General features: G+C 43.0%; 1 protein-coding gene across 2 annotated transcripts in view; it reads right to left on the bottom strand.

The window, feature by feature from the left end:
* LOC140739061 (EGF-like repeat and discoidin I-like domain-containing protein 3) overlaps nt 1-24,630 on the bottom strand; it is a 292,599-nt gene that overhangs the window by 123,867 nt on the left and 144,102 nt on the right. For both annotated transcript variants that reach the window (XM_073067021.1, XM_073067017.1), the window contains one exon: nt 22,588-22,769. In XM_073067021.1, coding sequence (XP_072923122.1) covers nt 22,588-22,769 — 182 coding nt within the window. The remainder of the gene's footprint in view (nt 1-22,587; nt 22,770-24,630) is intronic.

The raw sequence follows: 24,630 nt of genomic DNA, 5'->3' as shown, positions 1-24,630 counted from the left end.
TATCCCAAAGTAAGATTTATTATCAAAAATGTGTGGTAGAACAGAGGGATCTGGGAAGACAGATCCATCATTCCTTGAAGGTGGTGTCACAGGCAGATAGGGTTGTAAAGAGAGCTTTTGGCACATTGGTCTTCATACATCAAAGTATTGAGTATGGGATTTGGGGTGTTTTGTTGAAATTGAATGAAAGTTGGTGGGGCCTAATTTGGAGTATTCTCTGCAATTCTGGTCACCAACCTACAGGAAAGGTATCAATAAGATTGAAAGAATGCAGAGAAAATTTACAAGGATGTTGCTGGGACTTGAGGATCTGAGTTTTTGAGAACGGTTGAATAGGTCAGGACTTTATTCCCTGTAGTATAGGAGAATGAGGGGAGATTTGACAGAGGTTTACAAAATTATAGATAGGGTGAACGTAGGCAGGCTTTCTCCACTGAGGTTGGGTGAAACTAAAACTAGAGGTCATGGGTTTAGGGTGAAAGGTGAAATGTTTAAGGGAAACATGAGGGGGGACTTCTTCATTCAGTGGGTGGTGAGTGTGTGGAATGTGCAGCTAGAGGAAGTGAATTGAATTTTCTTGCAGATATTCACAGTAAATACAATGGAATAAATGAAAGAAACTACAAAGATCGACAAACAACCAATGTGCAAAATAAAACAAGATGAGCAATATAAAATAAATAATAACAGTAATAATGATAATAAATAAATAAGTAATAAATAATACTGAGACTATGAGTTGTAGAGGCCTTGTACAGTCCATAGGTTGTGGAATCGGTTCAGTGTGAGATGTCTGAAGTTATCAATACCAGTTCAGGAGCCTGATGGTTGGAGGGTAATTACTGTTTCTGAACCTGGTGGTGTGGGACCTCAGGCCTCTTCCTTCCCAATGGCAGCAATGAGAGGAGAGCAAGGTATGGATGGTGGGGTCTTGTGGCATAGTTTCTTGAGGCATCGCTCCATCTAGATGCATTCAATGATGGGGAGGGATTTTCCTGAGAAGAACTGGACTGTATCCACTACTTTTTGTAGGCTTTCCCATTCATGTGTATTGGCTATCAACCAATATCTCCATGTCTCCCATTGCCACCTCTGGGCAAGTCACTAGGCCAGGGATTGGGCGTTCAATATTTAATGGCCTCAGGGAAAAAATGAAAGCTACAAATATTTTCAAACACAATGTTATAAATTTAAGCTCTGATTTTAGTAGTCGCTTCCTAGCATCATCTCAGGTGTCCAAGATAAAACACGATCATCTTTGGTGTTCATGGTGGACACCTAGCCCTTCCTGTCTGCCTGCACTTGACCCGTCTCCTGCTCTTCTCACTACTACCATTGGGTGTGAGGTATAGGACGCTTGGGTCCCACACCGCCAGGTTCAGGAGCAATGCAGCCATCGGGCTACTGGACCGGCACCACTCACCTCAGTCTAAACTGACTCCACAGCCTGTGGACTCTGCAGCTCATCTTCACAGTTTTATTCATTCACTTATCTTTTATTTGCATGACTTGTTCTGTTTTGTACATTGGTTGTCCATCAGTCTTTGTTATGTGTGGTTTTCATGGATTCTAGTGTATTTCTTTGTTCTTCTGCAGGTGCCTGCAGGAAAATGAATTTATTTATTTAATGATACACTGTAGAGGCAGCCCTTCCAGTCACACGGCACCAGCAATCTCCTGATCTCCAGAGATTTTACAATGGCCAATTCACATACCCAATATGTCTTTGGACTGTGGGAGCAAATTGGTCAGGACATGGCTTGGCTTTACGATCAAAGATTTATGAAGGGGGCTGCCCACGTCTGCTGCAGGCTCGCTGGTGGCTGACGAGGCCAATACGGGACAGGCAGACCTGGCCGCAGTGGCTGCAAGGAAAAATCTGTTCTGGGTTTGGTGCTGCTGTGTCACGGTTCTTCCTCCTTCTCCTTTGGTCCTCAAGGCCAGCCCTGTGTGCGTTCTCGAAGGAGGAGACAGACTGGTGAATGGTGTGTCACCAGACCTCGTGATCGGAGGCAAGAGTAGACCACTGGTGATGGTCAATGTGACAGGCACCAAGGGATTTCTTCAGAGAGTCCTTGTACCTCTTCTTCGGTGCCCCCCGTCAGGGTGGTCAGTGCAGAGTTCCCCATACAGCACAATCTTGGGCAGGCGATGATCCTCCATCCTGGAGACGTGCCCTGCCCAGCGCATCTGCGTCTTCAACAGCATGGCCTCGATGATGGTGACCTCCGCCTGTTCGAGGACTTCAATGTTGGTGACGAGGTCACTCCAGTGGATGTTGAGGATGGTGCAGAGGCAGTGCTGGTGAAATCACTCAAGGAGTCGTAGGTGGTGACGGTAGGTGACCCACGGCTCGGAGCCGTACAGGAGGGTGGTCAGTACAACGGCTCTGTACACACTGATCTTTCTGCCTTTCTTCAGATGCTTGTTGTGAGCACACGGGGGAAAACCATGCATTTCATGGGGAGGACCTACACTACTTACAGACGGCACTCGAATTGAACTCCAAACTCCGGAACGCCCGAATGTGTAACAGCATCACGCAAACCGCTACACTGCTATGGCACCTCAAGTTTGTATATGGTATACATAGTTTGATACTAAATTTACTTTGAACTTTTGAACGTTGAAGAAGCATAGATTGAGTGGACAGCCAGCACCTTTACCCCAGGTTGGACATGGCTAATAGGAGGGGGCATACATTTTAAGGTGATTGGAACAAATCAGCAGGAACAAAAGCTGGCTTTCAGGATGTGGGCTGCTCATATATTTCCAGCTCCCGCTAAGCCTACCATATTCACTGGACATTTTATTTTGTAACGCAGTTAAAAAGAAGTGAAGTGGAAGTATTTCTGGGTGTCAATGGGAGTAACATGGAACTGAGTCACTGAGTCATAGATTCATAGCAATAGTGTGATCACCCGAATCTACAACCTTGCATTCAATGTCAGTAAGACCAGAGAGCTGACTGTGGACTTCAGAGAGGATAGGACACGGGAAGATAAAGAAATCCTCATAGAGGGATCAGAAGTGGACAGAGGGAGCAATTTCAAGTTCCTGGATGTCAAGATCTCTAAGGATCAAACCTGGTCCCAACATATTGATGCATATTGATAAGAAAGTTAAGGTGGTGGCTATATTTCATTAGGAGTTTGAGGAGATTTGGTTTGTCACATAAAGCATTTGGAAACTTCTACAGATGTACTACAGAGAGCACTCTGAGAGGCTGCATCACGGTCTGGTATGGGGGGTAGGGGGTTGCTACTGCAAAGGATTGAAGTAAGTTAGTCAGCTAATCTCCGTGGTATTGCGAGACATCTTTAAGGAGTGGTGCTGCAAGCGTCCAGCATTAAGGACAAAAGCCCCACCCAGGACATGCCCTCTTCTCATTGTTATTATCAGGAAGGAGGTACAGAAGCCTGATTGAACATACTCAGCAATTCAGGAACTGCTTCTTCCCCTCTGCCACTCGATTTCTAAATGGACATTGAACCCATGAACACAATCTCACTACATTTACATTTGTTTCTGTTGTTGCATTACATATTTTAAATTAACTATTTAATATGTATTAATATATAAATTAACAAATTTCATGACATATGCCAGTAACATTAAACTTGATTCTGAATATAATATTCTCCTAAAGGGCTGTCAATTGTTGGGTCCTCGGGTGACTGTAGAGGCCGATCTGGGGCCCACATATTCTGGCACAGTGTGGACAACAGTAAACAATAGTTGTGGTTAGTGGTCGGGTCTTTTGGTTGTTCAGTCTCTCCTTTCAAAGTTGCCTCTTGTTCTCCGTGGCAAAGCAGAGGTTGATCTCATACAGTGTAGTTCTCTCTTGAACAGATTTTCCCAAGGTGTATCTATTGAGTGCAAAGTCTTCCCTGTTTTTAGATGTAATGTAGAAATTCTTCAGGTTGATTTCCATATTATCTTTGAAGCATTACATTAGCCCACCAGAATTCACAGACCTTCCTTCAACTGGGGTTAAAGGATGTGTTTGGGGAGATGCGATTTAGACATCTGGATGCCATGTCCTAACCATTGGAGTTGGTGTTACTTTATCGTGGCGGAGATGCTGTTCATGTTGACCTCCTCTAGTATGCTGGTGTCCTTCCAGCTGATCCTCAAAGTCTTTCCTCAGGCTCTTGGGTGGTATTGCTCCAGGACTTTCAGGTGTTTACTGTAGGTAGTTCATGATTCAGATCAATGCAGTAATGGAGGAAGGATGTCAATTGTATAGACAAAAAGTTTTGTTTGGGTTATACAGCATAGAAAAATCCTTTTATCCAGCTGGTCTCTGCCAACCAAAATGTCCCATCCAAGCTAGTCCTCTCTACCAGCATTTGGTCACCTTTCCGATCCATGTACCTGTCTAAGCTTCTTTCAAAAAGCTGGCTGATCTGCTGAGTTCTTTCAGCATTTTATGTGTGTAACTTATTGACATTGTGCTGATAAAAGGTCTCATCCTGAAACATTAATTGTCTATTCCTCTCGATAGGTGCTGCCTGACCTGTTGAGTTTTCCAGCACTGTGTAATTCACAGGTTTCTTTTCTATCATTATGTATTGCATTGTACTGCTGCTGCAAAGACAACAAATTTCATGACATATGCCGGTGATATTAAATGTTATTCTGATTCTAGGTTTTTGCCTGTATCTCTTGCCTGGTGGTTGTAGAGAGAAGAGAGCTGGGCCTGGAGAGTGGAGATCCTTGGGGATGGATGCTACTTTCTTGTGTCAGATTTAGTGCAGGAGCATTGAGTCACCATCAGCTTTCTATTAGATCTGGGTATTGATGTCATGGAAGAATTTGAGTTCTATTCGTTTAGTCTCCCCATCCCCCTACTTCTAAGTCTACTCCTCAGCTTTTTTTTCTCCAGTCCTGCGGTGGGGTTTTGGCCCGAAACGTTGACTGCACTCTTTTTCTAGATGATGCCTTGGCCTGTTGAGTTCCTCCAGCACTTTGTGTGTGTTGCTCGGATTTCCATGTATCTGCAGATTTTTTTCTTGTTTTTATTAGTGCAGAGTTGAGTTTCACTTGGGCCTGTGGTACTGCTTTTGTTTGACAACAGATTGCTGATCGCAGACCAAATAACTCATCATATCTCCAAATTTACACAATTTCATTTAACAGATGCTAAATAGTGTAATTGATCTGCCCAAAGCCAGACTGAATGAGTTCCTTCAGATCTGCTAGTGACCACAATCTGTCTGTACGTCTAACACGGCTTACCCCACTTCACTCAGAGATCAGTATTTATCCCTCTAAATCAGGAAACACAAAGTTCAATCCTCATTCTGTAGTTTGTGTAACAGATCTTCCTCACTGCTCAAAGAAAAACTGTCGTTCCTCTGAATCAGAATCAGGTTTATTATCACTAAGATAGGTTGGGAAATTTGTTGTTACATAAAATATAGTATAATTTACAGTAAGAAATATATAAATGTGTCTAGGAATAGTATGGTCACTACATAGTCAAAAGTATATTATTATAGCATTATAGACTTTATGTAAGACTCCAAAACTATTGTAGAGTTCCTGACAAGATCCAATTTGAGAGGCTTAGTGTAAATGCAGGGTGAGTGTGATCTCCATGTCGATGCAGAAATACTTCAACAGAACAGGCCGACTCCCTATTCTCATTCCAACATTATCAGTGCATGGCCTTTATCTACTGCCACGTTGAGGCCAAACTTAGGTGGAAGAGCAACACCTCTTATTCTGCCTCCAACATGACGGCACAATTATCAATTTTTTCATCTTCTGATAATTTCTCCCTCCCTCCTCTCTTTTTCCATTCATCATTCTGGCTCCCCTCTCGCCTCTTCTCTTCTCCTTTTCTATCTATCAACTCCCTCTGGTGCCCCTCCTCTTTTGTTTTCTCCCACGATCCACTCTTTTGTCCTATCAGATTCCTTCTTCTTCAGCCCTTTGCTATCACCCCCATCAGCCCTATCACCTCCCATCTTTTTACTTCATCCTCCTACACCCACCCACCCACCTTCCCGCTCACCTGGCTTCACCTATCACCTGCCAGCCCGTACTCCTTCCCCTCCCCCCACCTTCTTACTCTGGCTTCTGCCCCCTTCCTTTCCAGTCCCGAAGAAGGGTCTGAGCCCAAAATTTCAACTGGCTGCCTACTCTGCTAAGTTTCTCGAAAGCATTGCTCTGGATTTCCTGTATCTACAGATTCTCTTGTTTTCCTGAAAGACACTTTTTGTTTATGCTTCTTTTGTGGGGAATTTGTTCTATGTGTTAAATACTGCTATTCATCTGAATGCAGTTGTCAGCCCTGAACTCAAAAGCTCACAGGGTGAAGATAGATCACTATTTTGTCAAGGATCTTAAACAAGATGCTGCCATGAAAGATGATTGAACATTACCCTGATTACTCTTGTTGTGACAACTCTATTTATCAGAACCCACCAGGAGCTGCCATCAAGTTAAATCACTGGATGCTGATGAGAATGACTGAACACTGACATGAGACATGTGCCGATTAGCTTCTCCCCTCTCCCTGAGCCCCCTCCTCCTTTCCTTTCTCCCAGGTCCACATTTCTCTTCTATCAGATTCCTTCCTCTCCAGCCCTTTACCTTTCCCATTCACTTGGCTTCACCTCACCTTCCAACTATCCTCCTTCCCCTACCATTTATCAGCTGAAGCCCTGATGTTATCTGGCTTTGAAGTGAGGATTTTCAGACAGAGATGAACAAAGAATAATACCCACAACAAAGCACTCAAAGTGCTGGAGGAACTCAGCAGGTCAGGCAGCATCCATGGAAATGAATAACAGTCGATGTTTCAGGCCAAGATCCTTCTTCAGGACTGGAAAGGAAGGAGGCAAATGCCAGAAAATGTTCCTGCTGATAATTTTTCCCCTCCTCCTCCCCTCTTCTTCTATTCACCGCTCTGGACTTTTACTTTTTCTCCTCACCTGCCTATCACCAGCCATTGGCGCTCTTCCTCCTTCCCTTTCTCTCCTGGTCCTCTCTCCTCTCCTATCAGGTTGCTTCCTCTGCAGCCCTTTAACCTTTCCCACCCACCTGGCTTCAACTATCACCTTCTATCCAGTCCTCCTTCCCTTCCCTCCACCTTTTTATTCCGGCATCTTCCTTTTGTCTTTCCAGTCCTGAAAAAGGGTCTCACCCTGAAACATTGACTGCTAATTAATTTCCATAGATGCTGCCTGATCTGCTGAGTTCCTCCAGCATTTTGTGTGTGTTATTCTGGATTTCCAGCAACTGCAGCAGACTTTCTCATGATAAGGGATTCCTCTTCAGGCAGCTTTATACCACAATGAAGGCTGCAATACAGGAGTCCATTTTCTTGCAACTAATAGTTATTCTGTAGGAGATATATTTGCAGAACAGTCTACCAATTTAAATTTCATGGGTGGGTTCATTATGTTCTTACTGAAAGCAAATTGGCACTGTGTGCATTCACATGTATATTCACATGCTGAGAATCTGATTAATGATTCATATCAAGCCTCTTCTCATTAACTGTTCATTTGGTCTGCTTTGCAAAGATTAAGGTACAGAAGCAAAAGTCAGCTTCATCTGGTTTCAGTTGCAAGGTGATACAATGATTAGATGACTTTAATTCCCTCGTTATGCCATCAGGAAGCTAACCAGCTAGCTGGGTCCATCAATCTCTTTCAAAATTAGAGACTGGAATAATTAAAGAAGCAAGTTATCTGCACAAACTTGCTGAATGACAGAGCTGGGAGGTGATTGGTGGAAGATGCCAATGTCTGAAAAAGGAATCTGATAGGACAGGACAGTGGACTGTGGTCCATGAGAGGAAGGATAGGAGAGGGGGCACCAGGAGATGTGATGGACAGGTGAGGAGAAGAGAAGGAATAGAAAGGGAACCAGAATGAGAAATGGACAAAGGTGGCCAACAGAAATCCCGTATTTTGTGTCAGACAGCCTTGGGGATTTTCTGATAGCTACTCACCTCATTTCAGCTTCCCGTTCCCATTCCAACATGGAGAGAAATTACTGCAAGTTCAAGAAATCATTTTTAACATCATCAGGTTGGAGACCACCGGGATGGAATATGGGGTGTTGCTCCTTCAACCTGAGAGTAACCTCATCATGGCAATAGAGAGGACATGGAACTAGAGAACATGGCCTCAAGATTTGGGAAAGAGGATTTTGGATGGAGATGAGGAAGAACTGCTTTTCCCAGAGGGTGGTGAATCTGTGGAATTCTCTGTCCAATGAAGCAGTGGAGGTTACCTCAGTAAATATATTTAAGGCAAGGTTGGATAGATTCTTGCATTGTTGGGGAATTAAGGGTTATAGGGAAAAGGCAGATAGATGGAGATGAGTCCATGGTCAGATCAGCCATGATCTTATTGAATGGTGGAGCAGGCTCAATGGGTCTACCCCTGCTCCTACTTCTCATGTTCTTCTTGTGAATGACATGTTGGATTGAGATTGGGAAGTTCAATTGATATGGTAGCCACCAGAAGATCCTGCCTTTTTCAGTGGACAGGGTGGAGGTGCTTGATGAAGTGGACCTTCAGTCAGCATCAGGTCTCACCGATGTAGGGGAAGTCACAATGGAAATGCCAGACACAGTAGATGGCCCCAACAGCTGTCGTGTTGCCTCACCTTCAGGGATTGTTTGGGGCCCTGAATGGTGGTCCATGCTCAGTTGAGTGCTGGCCTCTCCCGTCGGTGCTACCCTTCAGCGTTCAGTCAATGGAATGACAGGAAGGATTGCGTGCATCTGTGCACTGCTGGGAACTGTGTCGTCAACCTGCATGACACGCTGCTCAGGGACTTGGGCTATGTGTATGCTTTTTTGCGTGACTGACTTTCTTTTTGCTCGCTATTTTGAATGTGCTGTATATGTTTTGCACTTTGGCCCCAGAGGAATCCTGTTTAGTTCGGCTGTATTCACGTGCGGGTGAATGATAATTAAACATGAAGTCCGTTTGATTTGAGGTGTAGGGAAGGTATAGCACTTGTCCTGTAGGTGACAAGATATAGCTAATATAGTCATTTTTTTGGAATTACTCATTAGGCCTTGTAATGAGAATGGGAAGTGAATGTGAAATGGATGGCCACCAAGAAATCCTGCCTTTTACAGTGGACAGAGTGAAGATGCTTGTCGAAGCAGTCCCCTAATCTATGTCGGTTCTTGTACCTCACTGAATTTACAGCCGATTCCATAAACTGTCTGGTAGGGATTTAATTAGCATAATCACGGTCTTTACCCTGTGGCTTCTTCCTTAATTCCTGGGAGAAATTAATTTTACTTTTTAATATAATTTCTGAATGTAACGGAATCCCCTAATCATTCTGGTTACAGGGTGAATGAAAATATTTGAAAGACGGAGCAAGGCCAGTTGGTCTAACATGAGTCTTAGTGAAACTCTGAGAATTCACATCTCAAGATTAAATTAGGGAGGATTTAGAAATTTGTGAGTTAATCATGTACACCCAGCATGGAATAGCTGGAATCAAGCCACATTTGACAAATCTAATAGGGAGTCCATTTGTAAAGAGATCAATCAGTTGGTAAGGAGAGTCCAATATCTATTACAGCAGAATTTCCTCAGGGCTCTTCCCTGTCCTTAGCAGAGACACAATGGAGATATTTCTTAGAACGTTACCAAAGGTGTGATAGACAAGAGAGGAATCCAAAGGCACTTGGTGTAAAGTTCGCACATTCTCCCTGTCATGATGTGAGTTTTCTCCTACATCCCAAAGATGTCTGGCGATTTGGTTGGCTGCTGTATTTGGCTCTTGGCGAGTGTGATTGTAATGGCAGAACCAGGGACAATTTGTGAAATATAAAATGTGATTAGTGTAGGGTGTATGTAAATTGGCACTCGTTCATTCATGCAGACTTTATAAAGCCTCAGCATCACATCCTGCTCCTATACTCTCTCTCGAAATTAATGCTAACATGCATTTAACTTCCTCACCACTGACTCAACCTGCAAATTAACCTTTAGGGAATCTTGAACAAGGACTCTCAAATCCCTTTGTACCTCAGATTTTTCACTTTTCTCCTCATTTAGAAAATAGTCTATACTTTTATTTCTTCTTGAAAAGTGTAGGATCATGCATTCCTTACACTATATTCCATTTAATGAACAAGAGAAAACCTGCAGATGCTGGAAATCCGAGCAACACACATAAAATGCTGGAGGAACTCAACAGGCCAGGCAGCATCTATGGAAAAAAGTAGTCGATGTTGTGAGTTGAACCCCCTCACCAAGACTGGAGAGAAAAAGCTGAGGAGTAAATTTAAAAGGTGGAGGGGAGGGGAGAGTGAACCACCAGGTGATAGGTAAAATCTGGAGGGGGAGGAATGAAGTAAAGAGCTGGGGTGTTGATTGGTGAGATGAGGTGAGAGAGGGAAAAAGGGATGGGAAATGGAGAAGGAGGGGGAGGAAGATGGTTTGGGGTCATTACCAGAAGATTGAGAAATCGATGTTCATGCCATCAGGTTGGAGGCCACCAAAAAGGAATATAAGGTGTTGTTCCTCCAACCTGAGTGTGGTCTCATCACGACAGTAGGAGAGGCCATGGATGGGCATATCCAAATGGGAAGTGGAATTAAAATGGGTGGCCACTGGGAGATCCTGCTTGTTCTGACGGATGGAGCAAAGATGCTTGGCGAAGTGGTCTCCTAACCTACGTCACGTCTCACTGATGTACAGGAGACCACACCGGGAGCACTGAACACAGTAAATGATCCCAACGGACTCACAGGTGAAGTGTCACCTCACCTGGCAGGACTGTTTAGGGCCCTAGATGGTAGTGAGGGAGGAAGTGTAAGGGCAGGTGTAGCACTTATTCCGCTTTCAAGGATAAGTGCCAGGAAGGAGATCAGTGCGGAGGGATGAATGGACAAGGGAGTCCCGTAGGGGGCAATCCCTGCGTAAAGCAGAAAGGGGGGGGGGGAGGGAAAGATGTGCTTGGTGGTCGGATCCCATTGGAGGCAACGGTTGTTTCAGAGAAATATATACTAGACGTGGAGGCTGGTGGGGTGGTAGTTGAGGGCAAAAGGAACCCTATCCCCGGTAGGGTGGCGGGAAGATGGCGTAAGAGCAGAAATGTGTGAACTTTGGAATGGGCTGTGGACGGATTGCTCCAGTTGACCTTCCCATTTGATTCAGAGGATTCCTCACAGGCAGCACAATCGAACGGATTCCAATGTCTGTCAATGATTCTGCTGCAAAACACAGGTTTCCCAGTCATAATGAAACATTGTTTGGACCATGTACACAAAGAACTTGGTGTTTGTGTAGACATCACAGTTGTACATGTGGTGGGAGAACTGGCAATTCCAGGGTATCAACAGAGGATCTACCCTCTGCCCACCATACTGGTGCAGTCATGATAAATGCACAGCAGCAACTGCACCTATGAAGGTTTGCCAAGTAACCAAAGACTCTTGCAAATTTCCAAAGATGTACTGTGAAGAGCATCCTGACTGGTTTCATCTCTGTCCGATGTGGAGGACCTTAAGAGGCTTCAGAGAGACATACACTTAGGCAGCTCTCTCACTGTGACAATGCTTCCCACTAACGAGGTCATCATCAAAAGGCCACGCCTCAAGAAGGTGGCATCCATCATTAAGGACCCGCACCACCGAAGACATGCCCTTTTGTAATTACAGGTCCACAATCCCTCATCCAAAACTCTGAAATCCAAAAAGCTCCGAAAACCGAAGTTTTTCTCTCCAACAGCTGACGTCACTCAGGTGTGACGTGGCAGCACTAGCAGAGGTCGCCAGACGTTAGTTGTGGCTCACCGCTGGTACTGGTTACACGTGCATTTGCTGTTTGCCGATATTTTGCGTTCACTGTTGAATTTGTGTTTAATTTCATTGTGAAAATGTCAAAAAGAGCTGCAGATACCCCTGGGGTAACAATGAGAAAAAGAGAAGGAAGCATCTATCATTATCAATAACGCAGAAAGTGGAGTTATTGCAGAAGCTTGATCGTGGTGTGTCTGTGTGGCGTCTTACTGAAGAATATGGTGTCAGAACTACCACTGTATATGATTTAAAGAAACAGAAAGACAAGTTACATTTGTTCCAATAAGTTATTTACCATGTGTTTGATTCGGTTCGTTTGAAACTGTATATTTTAAGGTTTTATTGAATGTTTTTGTTGGAAATAAAATATTTTTCTTGTCATTATTCCCTAAACAATACAGTATAACAACTGTTTACATAGCATTTATATTGTATTTGGTATTATAAGTAATCTAGAGATGAGTTGAAGTGTACGGGAGGATGTGTGTAGGTCTGGAGCTCCACTGGGTCCTCAAGTCCACCCGCACTGAGGTTAAATAAGGGACTTGACTGTACATGTTTTTTGGTATCCGCGGTGGGGGGATTTTGGATAGGGGATTGTGGACCCGTACTACCATCGGGGAAGAGGTACAGGAACCTGAAGACAAACACACACACCATTTTAGGAATATTTTGTTCCCCTCTGCCATCAAATTTCTGAACGGTCCATTAACTCATGAACCTGACCTCCTTTACACTACAATTGACTTATTTTTTCATGTGATTTGTTTTGCCGGCAGGGTGGGGTGGAGATACGTCACCACCAAAGAAGCAGTAAGGTCCTCCTTTCCTCCGCTAGCCTTCAGGTCACCCGTGGAATTAGCCTCCAACCCCCTCCCAATCAGGGTCATGTGAAGTCATGGGAACAGGTGGTGGACGGTTGTATGAGCAACCGGAAGATATCCCATGTCCCGGTTGTGACAGCAGACCATCTCTGAAGAGTACTGATAATGGCTGGGGTCAGCAGTCTTGTAAAGACACTGCTCAGAAGAAGGCAATAACAAGCCAGTTCTGCAGGAAAATTTGCCAAGAACAATCATGGTCATGGATAAGACCATGATTGTCTACATCATAGAACATGCCACATAATGATGACGATGTTATGCCTACATTGTAGTGCTACTGCAATACACCAGATTTTATGATTTATGAAAATGCCAAAAAGCCAGATTCAGAATTTGCTCACCCAGTCCTCGTACAGATTTCTTCATCGATATTTGAACAAATGCTTCACAGCCAGTGTTACTCACACCTTAAGAACAACACTTCAAAAAAACCCATTGGGCACTCGCAAGTTATATATGGGTTTGAGATTGTACTGACACTTCAATAATGGAAAATGGATTGCAATCTCAGTACAGTTTCCCCATACCTTTGAGTTCAACAAGCAACAGCTTTGTAACTTCCTCTGAATGAGAATGTTGGTCAATAAGACCCCAGGGATTTTCTTATCTGTCCGGTTCTGATGGATTTCTGAAAAAATTGTCTCTACTAATTCCCCTCTCCTTTGAATTGCTTCTCTTTTGTTCTCCTTGCCTCTGTCCATTTCTTATTGTTCTTGTCCATAAATACTGTGCATTTGAACACATTAAAAGCCCATATGGAGTCATAGAGTCAAAACATTTCCAGATAGACATCAAGCTTTTAAATAAATTTCTTTCCGAGGAAGAATGGCAGCCCTGGGAGAGGAAGGAATGTTGTGCTGAATAGGGCAAACAGAATTACATGCACCTTATTGCTTAGAAATATTTAAACAGTGTTGGCACATACATGAAATGCAACATCAGTTTGAAGCAGTGAACCTGAATTACTGCCCCTAAGCTCATTGTTACTGGAACACAATCTCATGTCAAAATCAGCATACCATAATGCATCACCAGGGAGTCTGCTACAATCATCTTGTCCCAGCTGTCATCAAACACATTTTTCTCCATAATGTAATTGCTTAATAAACAATCTCTGTTACACAGACAGCTGCCAAGTCTTCAAACAGCCAACTCCAAACTGGACAGTTTGAGAACTTAGTACTGTGACATTCATGTTTCCAAAATAATTTGCTTCACGATTATTAAATGTAATAAGCACTAATATATGCCCAGTGGCCACTTTATTAGGTACACCAGTACACCTGCTTGTTAATGGAAATAACTAATCAGCCAATCATGTGCCAGCAACTCAGTACATGCAAGCATACAGACTTGGTCATGAGATTCATCTCTTGTTCAGACCAAACATCAGAATGGAGAAGAAATGTGATCTAAGTAACTTTAACAGTGGAATAATTGTTGGTGCCATAAGGGATTATTTGAGTATCTCAGAAGCTGCTGGTTTCCTGAGATTTTCAGTCTCCAGACTTCACGGAGAATAGTACAAAAAACAAAAAAGAAATCATACACTGAATGGCAGTTCTGTGAGCAAAAATGTATTGTTAATGAGAGCGGTCAGAGGAGAATGGCCAGGCTGGTTCAAGCTGTCAGTAACTCAAATTACCACACCTTCCAGCAGTGTTGTGCAGAAGAGCATCTCTGAACACACATGTCAAACCTCGAAGTGGATGGACTACAGCAACAGAAGACCATGAACATATACTCCGTGACCACTTTATTGGTACAGGGGGTACCCAATAAAGTGGCCACTTCTTGTATATATATCCCAATGTATTTACTTGACAAACATGTTTCTTTTAATAAGCTGCAACTAATTTTCCTTGTTAGGGAGAGAGAGAGCCTGTGGTATGTTGAATTACCGGGTGAACGAGTAGTCTTTGGGGTACTGCAAGTCTGTGTCTTTATTGATGCTTTGCTGCACGCTTGAGTGCTCGGTGAGGGGACTGATTCTTTTTTGCTGTTGGGGGGTGCATGATGCCTTGCTGTGGCTTGTGCATTGGGGGAGCTGGGGGGGGGGGCTTTGGGGTTTTAACGTTTAACTGTCATTCATTCTTTGGGGCACTCTGTTTTTGTGGATGTTTGCGAAGGGAAAGAATTTCAGGATGTATATTGTACACATTTCTCAAACATTAAATGTACCTATTGAAACCTACTTTTGTAAGGAGCCAATACATTCTTTTGCTCATTTGAACATCATTCAGATCCACTATCAATTAGGAAGCCTATTTTCAGTTCCTTCTTCTCCCTTTCAATTTTATTTCTCGTGAAGGACAATTGTTTGTAATAGTCATCAAGTCATAGGAAAGTGTTGTACAGAAACAGGCCCATTGGCCTATCAGTTCCACTTAAACTGCCTAGTCCCATTGAATGGCGCAGGGACCACAGCCCTACTAACAATGTACCTATCCAAACTTCTCTTAAATATTAAAATCGAGCTTTCATGCACTATTGCACCGGCAGCTCATTCCACAATTTCTCCATCCTCCGAGTGAAGATGTACCCCCTTAGTTTCCCCTTAACCCATGAACTCTAGTTGTAGTCCCACCCAACCTCGGCGGAAAAAGCCTGCTTGCATTTACCCTATCTATAATCTATCTAGTATTTGGAGTGAAATATGATAACGACTACATCTGGATCAATTTCTGCTTCATAGATGGGTGGTGTGACATGTGAATGCCGTTGAGTCATACAAAAGTACAGCACAGAAACAGGCCCTTTGGCCCATCTAGTCTGTGCCAAATCGCTTAAACTGCTGACTCACATCTAAGTAATTTTGGGGGAACTGGACTGCTTACCCCTGGGAGTGATCACTGCTGAAAACCGTTACGTTGACCTGGTCTTAGCAGCATCAGGCTGGACGTATTCCTCCTATTCTTTGCATCCAACTTCAATGACAGGAGCTGGAAGGATGCAAATGATTAGGAAACTTCACTCTGTGGTTGGATGCCTGGAGTCTGCGAGTGTGAGAGTCCAGGGACAAGGACTGGAGCTTTGAGGCCCGGAGGTGTCATGTCATGGTGTTAGAGACCTGTTTGTGTGTGTGTGTGTGTGTGTGTGTGGGTGGGAAAGAAATGTATTTTGTAGTTGTGTTTTTGTGTTCTTGGGCTGAACATTGTGGACATAATATGTTTAAGTCCAAAATGTGCACAGACACTTGTGGGCTGTTCCCAGTACATACTTCTGGTAAGGTGGCCACTTCAGGTCCAATCAAAGGTGTATTTGTTAGTCCTGTACATTCTGTTTATGAATGCAAGCCACTCTTGGATACTAAGTACTGCAGGTCAATCCCATCAGAGAGTTGCTTGATAGCCAAGGATCTGGACTTGTTGCATACAGTTGTTGTCTGGACTTGTTGCATACCATTTTGCCAAGACAATGCATGATATGAGTGATTGTCTTGGACATCTTTATCATGGTTGCAAGACCACGCCGGAGATTGGCAATGAAGATAACTGAGTCAGGTTCACTGGTTCATTGGCCAGATGAACGGTGGGAAAGCTGCACTGTCTTGGTTGTGGCGAAGACTAAGTCCTTGCCGCAAGGTCATCTGCTGCAGCTGCCCAGGGTGGAGAAGCTGGAGGTAGCATGGCAGAAAGCAGAGGCCTGTAGTGTGCGCTGGAATCGGTATTAGGTTGGGGGTTGGACCCTGCCATCAGTGCTGCCCTCCAGAGTCTGCTCAATGCTACTCTTCAGTGATCGCTCAGTGCTGCCCTCCAGTGTTCGCTCAGTGGAAGAAAAAGCTGCAGCAAGACAACTAACCACCAATGGACTGTCAAACCACTCAAGGACTTGGGAAATGTTATTTTCTTTGTGTCTGTGTGATTTTCTGAAATTGTAACCAAATGTGTTAGTTGTGCTATGTGTAGTGTGCTGTAAGTAATGTGTTTTGCAACTTGATCCTGAAGGAATGCTGTTTCATTTGGCCATATTCATGAATGGTGGAATGATAATTAAACTTGAACTTGATACTTACATTGTCTTGTTTTTTAATGTAAATGATGCCTTTCACTGTATGTTTCAATGTACATGTGATAAATAAATGAATCTGCATCTGAATCTGATTCAACCTTGGCTTAACTCCCCTACAGTGCCAAGAATATTTCACCCTGCCTGCCCTCTAAATTCCACTCACACTCCTTGAATTACAATGTCCCAAATCATTGCCCTCAAACCCCATCTTAGAAACTGAGAAAGTTTGAGACTCCCTAAAGGAGGGCTCAAATGCCCCACTCTATCATTTCCCAGTTTGTTGACCCACGATAAGCCTCTCAGAATGTCCCCTGATATTGCACAGGCAGCTCTGCTGTAGCATTCCCTTCCTCACTGACTGCAGTACAGGACACAAGAAATTTGGAGCTAATAATGCCAGCGGAAGTAATGCTGAGGCATTAATGGGCATTGGTCAGACTGCATATGGAGTACCGTGAGCAGTTTTGGGCCCTTATTTAAAAAAAGGATGTGCTGGCATTGGAGAGAGTCCAGAGTAGGTTCACAAGAATTATCCCAGGAATGAAAGGGTTAACATATCAGGAGTGTTTCATGACTCTGGGCCTGTGCTTGCTGGAGTTCATTAGAATGAGGGGGAACCTGAAACCTATAGAATATTGAAAGGTGTAGATCAGTGGTCTCCAACCACCGGGCCGTGGACATGTGGTTGGGGACCACTGGCCTAGATCGTGTGCATGTGGAGGGGATATTTCCACTAGTGGGAGACTATAACTTCAGAAGGCATAGCCTCAGAATGGAACACCTTCTCTTTAGAACAGAGATAAGGAGGAATATCTTTAGCCAGAGGTTGGTGAATCTTGTAGAATTCATTGCCACAGAAAGCTGTGGGGACCGTCATTGGGTATATTTAGAGAGGAGGTTGATAGGTCCTTAATTAGTAGGGACATCAAAGGGTATTGGGGGGGGGGGAATGACAGGAGAAATGGATTGAGAGGGACAGTAAATCAGCCATGATTGAATGGCAGAGTGTGCATGATGGGCCGAATAGCCTAATTCTGCTCCTATGTCTTATGGTTTTATGGTCAAAGTAGAAAGGGAAGCCAATACAGCATGTAATTGGTGTCCTGATGAACATATCAATGAAGAAATAGGAAGGCCATGGTAGAGATACATTTCCGTGCAGTTGTACTGAACGTGGTGTGGTCACACTTGGAATATTGTGTTCCATTTTGGTTGTCCTGCTCTGGGAAAGACATTATTAGACTGCAGTGCAGAAATGATTTACCAGGATGCTGCCTGGACCTGAGTGATGGGGGAGGTTGGATAGGCTAGGACTTTATTCCTTAGAGCAGAGGACACAGAGAGGTGGACATACAGGGGTCAGTCAGATCTGTGAACACTAGAAGGACCTATTCCACACTGTATTACTAAATAAAAAAATTAAGATAACCTCTGGACAGTCCTACTGGTCAAGAACCCAACACATTGAAGCAGCCTTAAGGAATGTGAACATAGAACATAGAATAGTACAGCGCATTACAGGCCCTTCGACCCACAATGTTGTGCCGACCCTTAAACCCTGCCTCCCATATATCCCCCCCCCACCTTAAATTCCTCCTTATACTTGTCTAATAGTCTCTTAAATTCCACTAGTGTTTCTGCCTCCACCACTGACTCAGGCAGTGCATTCCACGCACCAACCACTCTCTGAGTGAAAAACCTCCTTCTAATATCCCCTTTACCTTAAATCTATGTTCTCTTGTACTGAGTAGTGGTGCCCTGGTGAAGAGGCACTGGCTGTCTACTCTATTTATTCCTCTCAATATCTTGTGTACCTCTATCATGTCTCCTCTCATCCTCCTCCTCTCTAAAGAGTAAAGCCCTAGCTCTACTAGGGCTATAGAATAGAAATAGAAACTGTCAGTGTTTCTATTTTCCTAGGAGGTTAAGAAGGTTCAGCGTATCACCAAACACTTGAGTGAACTTCTACAGGTGTGCTGTTGAGAGAGCCGAGAACCTACCAACCTCCGCTGTAAGTACTATAAGTACGAGGATAATTGTTTCGAAGATAATTCATCAGCATAAAGAAAATATCACACCTTCTGAATTTCCCGTGGTTGCTTGGGGTAACTGTGTTGCACAGAAGCAAAAAGTGGAAAAGGCAAATGTTTGAATCTTCACTCATCCTCGTACAGCTGGCGTGGCACTAGCCCTTAACAGGGCATGGCGTTCTCTGGAGAGTGGAGAAACCCACTGGAGTTCTTTCAACTAGACAGCATTCAGAGCAGCTTCGAGGGCTGGCCACAAGGTGAGGAGGATTGGGCATAAGGTGAACAATTAAACATGACCTCACTGAGATTCTCATTCAGAGAAGGACAAGTTGTGCATAGTAACAAGGTATTCAGTGCATTTACTCCAGAGGATTGTCAGCAAAGCTAAAGGAAAATGGGGAAAATTACAACCAAAACTACAGGTTCTGCAATTAAATAAAATATATTCCCTGTCAGGTGAGAGGACATGTACAACAATGAGAGGTTGCAAAATTTGGATTTTTCGCTGGTGCAGCAGAGGCTGAGGGGAGATCTGATAGAGATTTATAAGATTATGAGAGGCATTGGTAGAGAGTACAGGATCTGTTTCCCAGGGTTGAAATGTCTAATGTCAGAGGGCATGCAATTAAGGTGAGAGGGGATAAGTTCAAAAACGATGTGAAGAACAGGTTTATTTTACACAGAGAGCGTTGGGTGCCTGAAATGAGACGTCTGGGGTGCTGGCAGAGGCTGGTACATTAGTGATGTTTAGGTAGGCACATGAACGTGAGGGAAGTGGAAGGTTACGGACATTTTGTAGGCAGAAGGGATTAGTTTAGTTGGCTATTTGAGTATTATTTATTGGGTTCAAGACAACATCGTGGGCCGAAGGGCCTGTTCCTGTGCTGTACTGTTCCACGCTCTATGTTCACACTCTGTTCATTGTTTTACCTTATACTACCTCAATACACATTGTAATCAAATGAATGACATGCACTCGGTTTTCTTACTGCATCGCAATGCATGTGAAACAAAGAGGAAATTTACCATTCAGTTCTTGAACCAACCTGCACAACTCTAATCATTATTCAGTATAAGACCATAAGATATAGGAGCAGAATTAAGCCATTTGGCTCATTGATTCTGCTCTGCCATTTCATCCTGGCCTATAGATTCCTTTCTCTTCCTTCTTCTCTCTTAAATTTTTTTTATTGAGTTTTCAAATGATTTTTCTTTCTCTTCCTTCTTGAAGAGTGGAGTGACATCCAATTTTCCAGTCTTCCTGACCCAATCCAGAATCTAGTGATTCTTGACATATCATTACTAAAGCCTCCACAATCTCTTCAGCCTATGGGGTGTACACCGTCTGGTCCAGGTAACTTATGAACCTTCAGAACTTCCAGTTGTCCAAGAACTTTCTCGAGTTATAGTAACTTCACACCACTAAGACAATGTTATAAACAGCAGACACTCTGTTGATGCTAAAAATCCAGAGCAATGCACACAACATGCTGCAGGAACTCAGCAGGTCAGGCAGCATCTATGGAAATTAATAAACAGTCAATGTTTTGGGTCAAGATCCTGCTTCAGGACGGAAAAGGAAGGTGAAAGACACCAGAAAAAAAAGGTGGGGAGACAGGAAGGAGGATATTCAGATTTCTGGATCATTGGGAGCTCTTCTGGGGCAAGTGTGACGTGTACAAAAGGGATGCGTTGCACTTGAATCCGAAGAGGACCAATATCATTGCGGGTAGGTTTACTAGAGTTGTTAGGAGTGGTTTAATCTAATATGGCAGGGGGTTGGGACCCATTATGACAGATCTGAAGATGAGCCAGCAGGTTTACAAGTAGATGATGTAATATGTAATATAAATGTAAGGAAGGATAAGCCAGTGATCGGGTACAACTGCAGGCAGAGCAAAGAGTTAAGTTGTACCACAGAGGCAAAATTCATAAGGGCGATGAATGTAGGACTGAAGGTGCTGTACTTAAATGCACATAACATTTGGAATAAGGTGGATGAACTTGTGGCACAATTAGAGATTGGTCGGTTTGATGTGGGCATCACTGCATTGTGGCTGAAAGAAGATCATAGTTGGGAGCTTAACATTAAAGGATACACGGTATCGAAAGGACAGGCAGGAAGGCATAGGCAGTTGTGTGGCTCTGTCGTTAAGAGGTGGAATTACATCTTTAGAAAGAAGTGACATAGTGGTCAGAGAATGCTGAATCTTTGTGGGTGCAAGGGTAAAAAAAAATTATGGGAATCGTATATAGGCCTCCAAAAAGTAGCCAAGATGTGGGGTTGAGATTGCAAAGGGAGTTGGAAAGAGCATGTAATAAGGGTAATGGCACAATGGTATTTGGAGAATTCAATATGCAAGGAGATTGGGAAAATCACATTGGTGTTGGATTGCAAGAGAGGGAATTTGTTGAATGCCTATGAGATAGCTTTTTAGAGCAGCTTGTGCTTGAGCCTACTCGGGAAAGGCTATTTTAGATTGGATATTGTGTAATAACCCAGATTTTTAGTCAGTTTAACGTAAAGTAACCCTTAGGAGACAGTGATCAGAATATGATTGAATTCGTACTGCTGTTTGAGGAAAAAAAAGCTTAAGTCACATGTTTCAGTATCACAATGGAATAAAGGGAATTACAGAGGCATGAGAGAGGAGCTTGCCCAGTTGGATTGGAGGAGGATACTGGCTGGGATGACAGCAGAGCAGAGGTGGCTGAAGTTTCTGAGAAAAGTTCACAAGGCTCATGATAAACTGCCCCACAGAAGAAGTAGTTCTCAAATGGCAGGGTTAGGCAATCGTGGTTGACAAGGGAAGTTAAGGACAGCATAGAGGACAAGGAAAAAAGCAACTAAAAAGCTACAAGATGGTAAATGATAAAATATGAGGGCAAACTAGCTGATAATGTAAAGCAGTATACTGAAAGTTTTCTCAGTTATATAAAAAGGGAGGTGAGAGTTTATATTGGACCACTGGAAAATAATGCTGGAAAGATAGTAATGGGGGACAAAGAAATGGCAGATGAACTTAAAATAGGGGGAGGAGACAGGCTGGTGAGAAGAGGTAAGACCATGTTGATCAGTTTGCATTATAATGGACACCTTTTTGTTCTAATTGTGTTTTTTCTTGTATACTGATAATTAGTTCTGTGAATGTTGCATCTCTGATGCTGCATGCCTGCAGTGTTGTGACAAGTAAGTTTTCCATTTCACCTGGGCATGCATGTACTTGTGGACCTGACAATGAACTTGACTTGACTTGTCTTGATCTTTACTTGAATATCGTACAATGGATTCATTCCGTGTAGGCGTTAAAAAGGGTAAGTGATTTGAGGATAGGCCATCAGCCTGAATTTACAACTCTACTTCTCTGGCTGGTTGCATCATGATCTGGTACAGCAATTGAATGCACAAGAATGTAAGAAGCTGCTAGACGGTATTTAAGTTACACACACAAAATTTTGGAAGAACTCAGTATGTCAGGTACCATCTATGGGACAAGACCCTTCCTCGGGAACTGCCTGACCTGTTGAGTTCCTCCAGCATTTTGAGTGTGTTGCTCTGGATTTCCAGTATCTGCATGTTCTCTTGTGTAGAGAGTAGTGGGACTCTTCCCAATACATCTCAGAAATGATTTCACCTCCTGAGTATTTCCAGCTGTTTCCATCTTCCAAACTTTACAAAACAAAAAGGACACAGATTTGCATATATCGATTTATAAGTTCAACGACTAGCTTCTAATTTTATGCTCCCTTAAAAATACATTATACATATTATTATTTCTGTTTCACATTTTGCCATCATCAGCTATCAGGAAAAAAATTGTGAATTCTGTTTTTGTCTCTGTTTCTTTGTAAACCCATCTGTTACCTGAATCCATGGCCATCTGTCATTTTCTGCCGCTGTCCAGGCATTTACAAGTCCCTTTTTATTCAGTCTGGCATAGTATGGGTACCACTTCTGTAAGCCAAACAGGGCACGATGTGTCGAGGATGCTGAAATCTGCTGATTCGATATTATCCCTCCCTCCATCCCCAGTGGACCTGAGCACTCTGTGGGCGAAATAAAAGTAGGGAAATCTCTCGTTAGAAATAGGCATATACAACACTGAGTTCATCAATAAACTTTTTTCTAAGTATGAACTCATTGATATTTTCCACCTGTCTTACTTCTTCACTGAGCCTCTTACCTTTTCCACCTACCACCTCGCAACTTCTTACAGCACCTCCCATCCCCCACACCCCTCACTTGGTCTCAGATATCATCTGCCAACGTGTATTTCTCCCTCTCCACTACCTTCTTATTCCAGTTTCTGCCCCCTTGCTTTCCAGTCCTGATGAGGGGAAGGTCTCGGCTTGAAATATTGACTGTTCTTTCCCCTCCATAGATGAGTTTTGCAGCATTTTGTGTGTGTTTCTCTGTATTTCCAGCATCTGCAGAATCTCTTCTGTTTAACATTGTCCTAATCTATCATTTCGTGTGCTCAACCAGGACAATCTGTAACTGCACCACACTTAGGCAAGAAGTAACTGCCCAGAAACCAATCAATATTCTGTATTATCAAATACATTCTATGTAATGGGAGAAGAGTGTTCCCTATCTCTGAAATGAAACCCATTAACATTCTGAGGAGATTGAGGCACACAGGGCTCTGCGCCCCCACTCCAATAACTTTCTACAGGCACATTATCCAGTGTGTTCTGTTGGGCTGCATCGTGGTGTGGTATGGAAGATGCAAGACCCTACAGAGGATAGTAAAAACCACCGAGAGGATCACCGTGTTCTCCCTCCCTCCTCATTTGTGGCATTTACCAGGAGTATTGCATGCGAAGGGCCCGAAGCACTGATGAGGATTCATTCCCCCTCATCCCACAATCTCTTGGACCCATTGCCATCAGGAAGGAGGTACAGGAGCATCTGGACTAGGACTGCTGGACTGGGTAACAGCTTTCTCCCTCAGACTGTGTTATTGATGAATACCTTGACACCTCATCACTGGGACAGCGAGCCGTTAACTGTACTGTTTGCTGTTTACCTGTGCTGCGCACTACATACACTTTGAATTGTATCTTACTAACTATTTGCGGTAATATTTAGCTTTATGTGCTGTGTGATATGTTTTGTTGGTGCACTGTGGTCCGGAGGAACATTGTCTGATTTGGTTGTATATATGTCTGTGTGTGTTTGGGTATACAGTCAGAAGACAATAAACTTGAACTTGAATGTAAACTATAGTTAATGCAGCCGAATCATCAAGTTTGAGATACAGCATTAGTTTTCTATAATATTCCAGTCCTTAAAGTTGAGTGCAAGTCAAAGTAAATTTTTCATCAAAGTATGTATAATTTACCATATCTCACCTTGAGATTCACTTTCTTGTAAGCACTTACAGGAAAATAAAGTGGTACAATAGGATTTATGAAAACCCACAATATACATAAACCAAGACAGATAAACAACCAATGTGCAAAAGAAACAAAAATGGTGCAAATGAAAAAAAAAATGAAAATCACTAATGCTGAGAACATGAATTGAAAGTGAGTCAAGTTTCTGTTTGTACTTAGCGGCATCTTTGGGAGGCTTCCCAATTAATGTTCAGTTTTTGATAGTTGATTTTAAGATACATATTACTCTGTGTCGATTCATTTCACTTAATCTGTTCACTGATGCTTTGCAATTTGAAACAGCCTCTATATTTGTTGTTTTTTCATACATTCTGACTATAAAGCTATACCGCTTGTGTCATGATCTAGTAATGTTTATCTGCCTCAAGATAATATATTTGTTCTGGTTCATTATTCAGAATCTATTTGCTTTCAGATTTTGATAATTTTTAGTTCCTTCTCTACTCAACCTTTTTTGCATTTTCATTTTTTTGCATTTTTTGCATTTTTTCAGATTTTCATTATTGAA

The sequence above is a fragment of the Hemitrygon akajei genome, chromosome 2 (assembly GCF_048418815.1).
Source record: "Hemitrygon akajei chromosome 2, sHemAka1.3, whole genome shotgun sequence".
NCBI classification, from domain to species: Eukaryota; Metazoa; Chordata; class Chondrichthyes; order Myliobatiformes; family Dasyatidae; genus Hemitrygon; species Hemitrygon akajei.
This window is presented reverse-complemented; position numbering and strand designations above follow the sequence as displayed.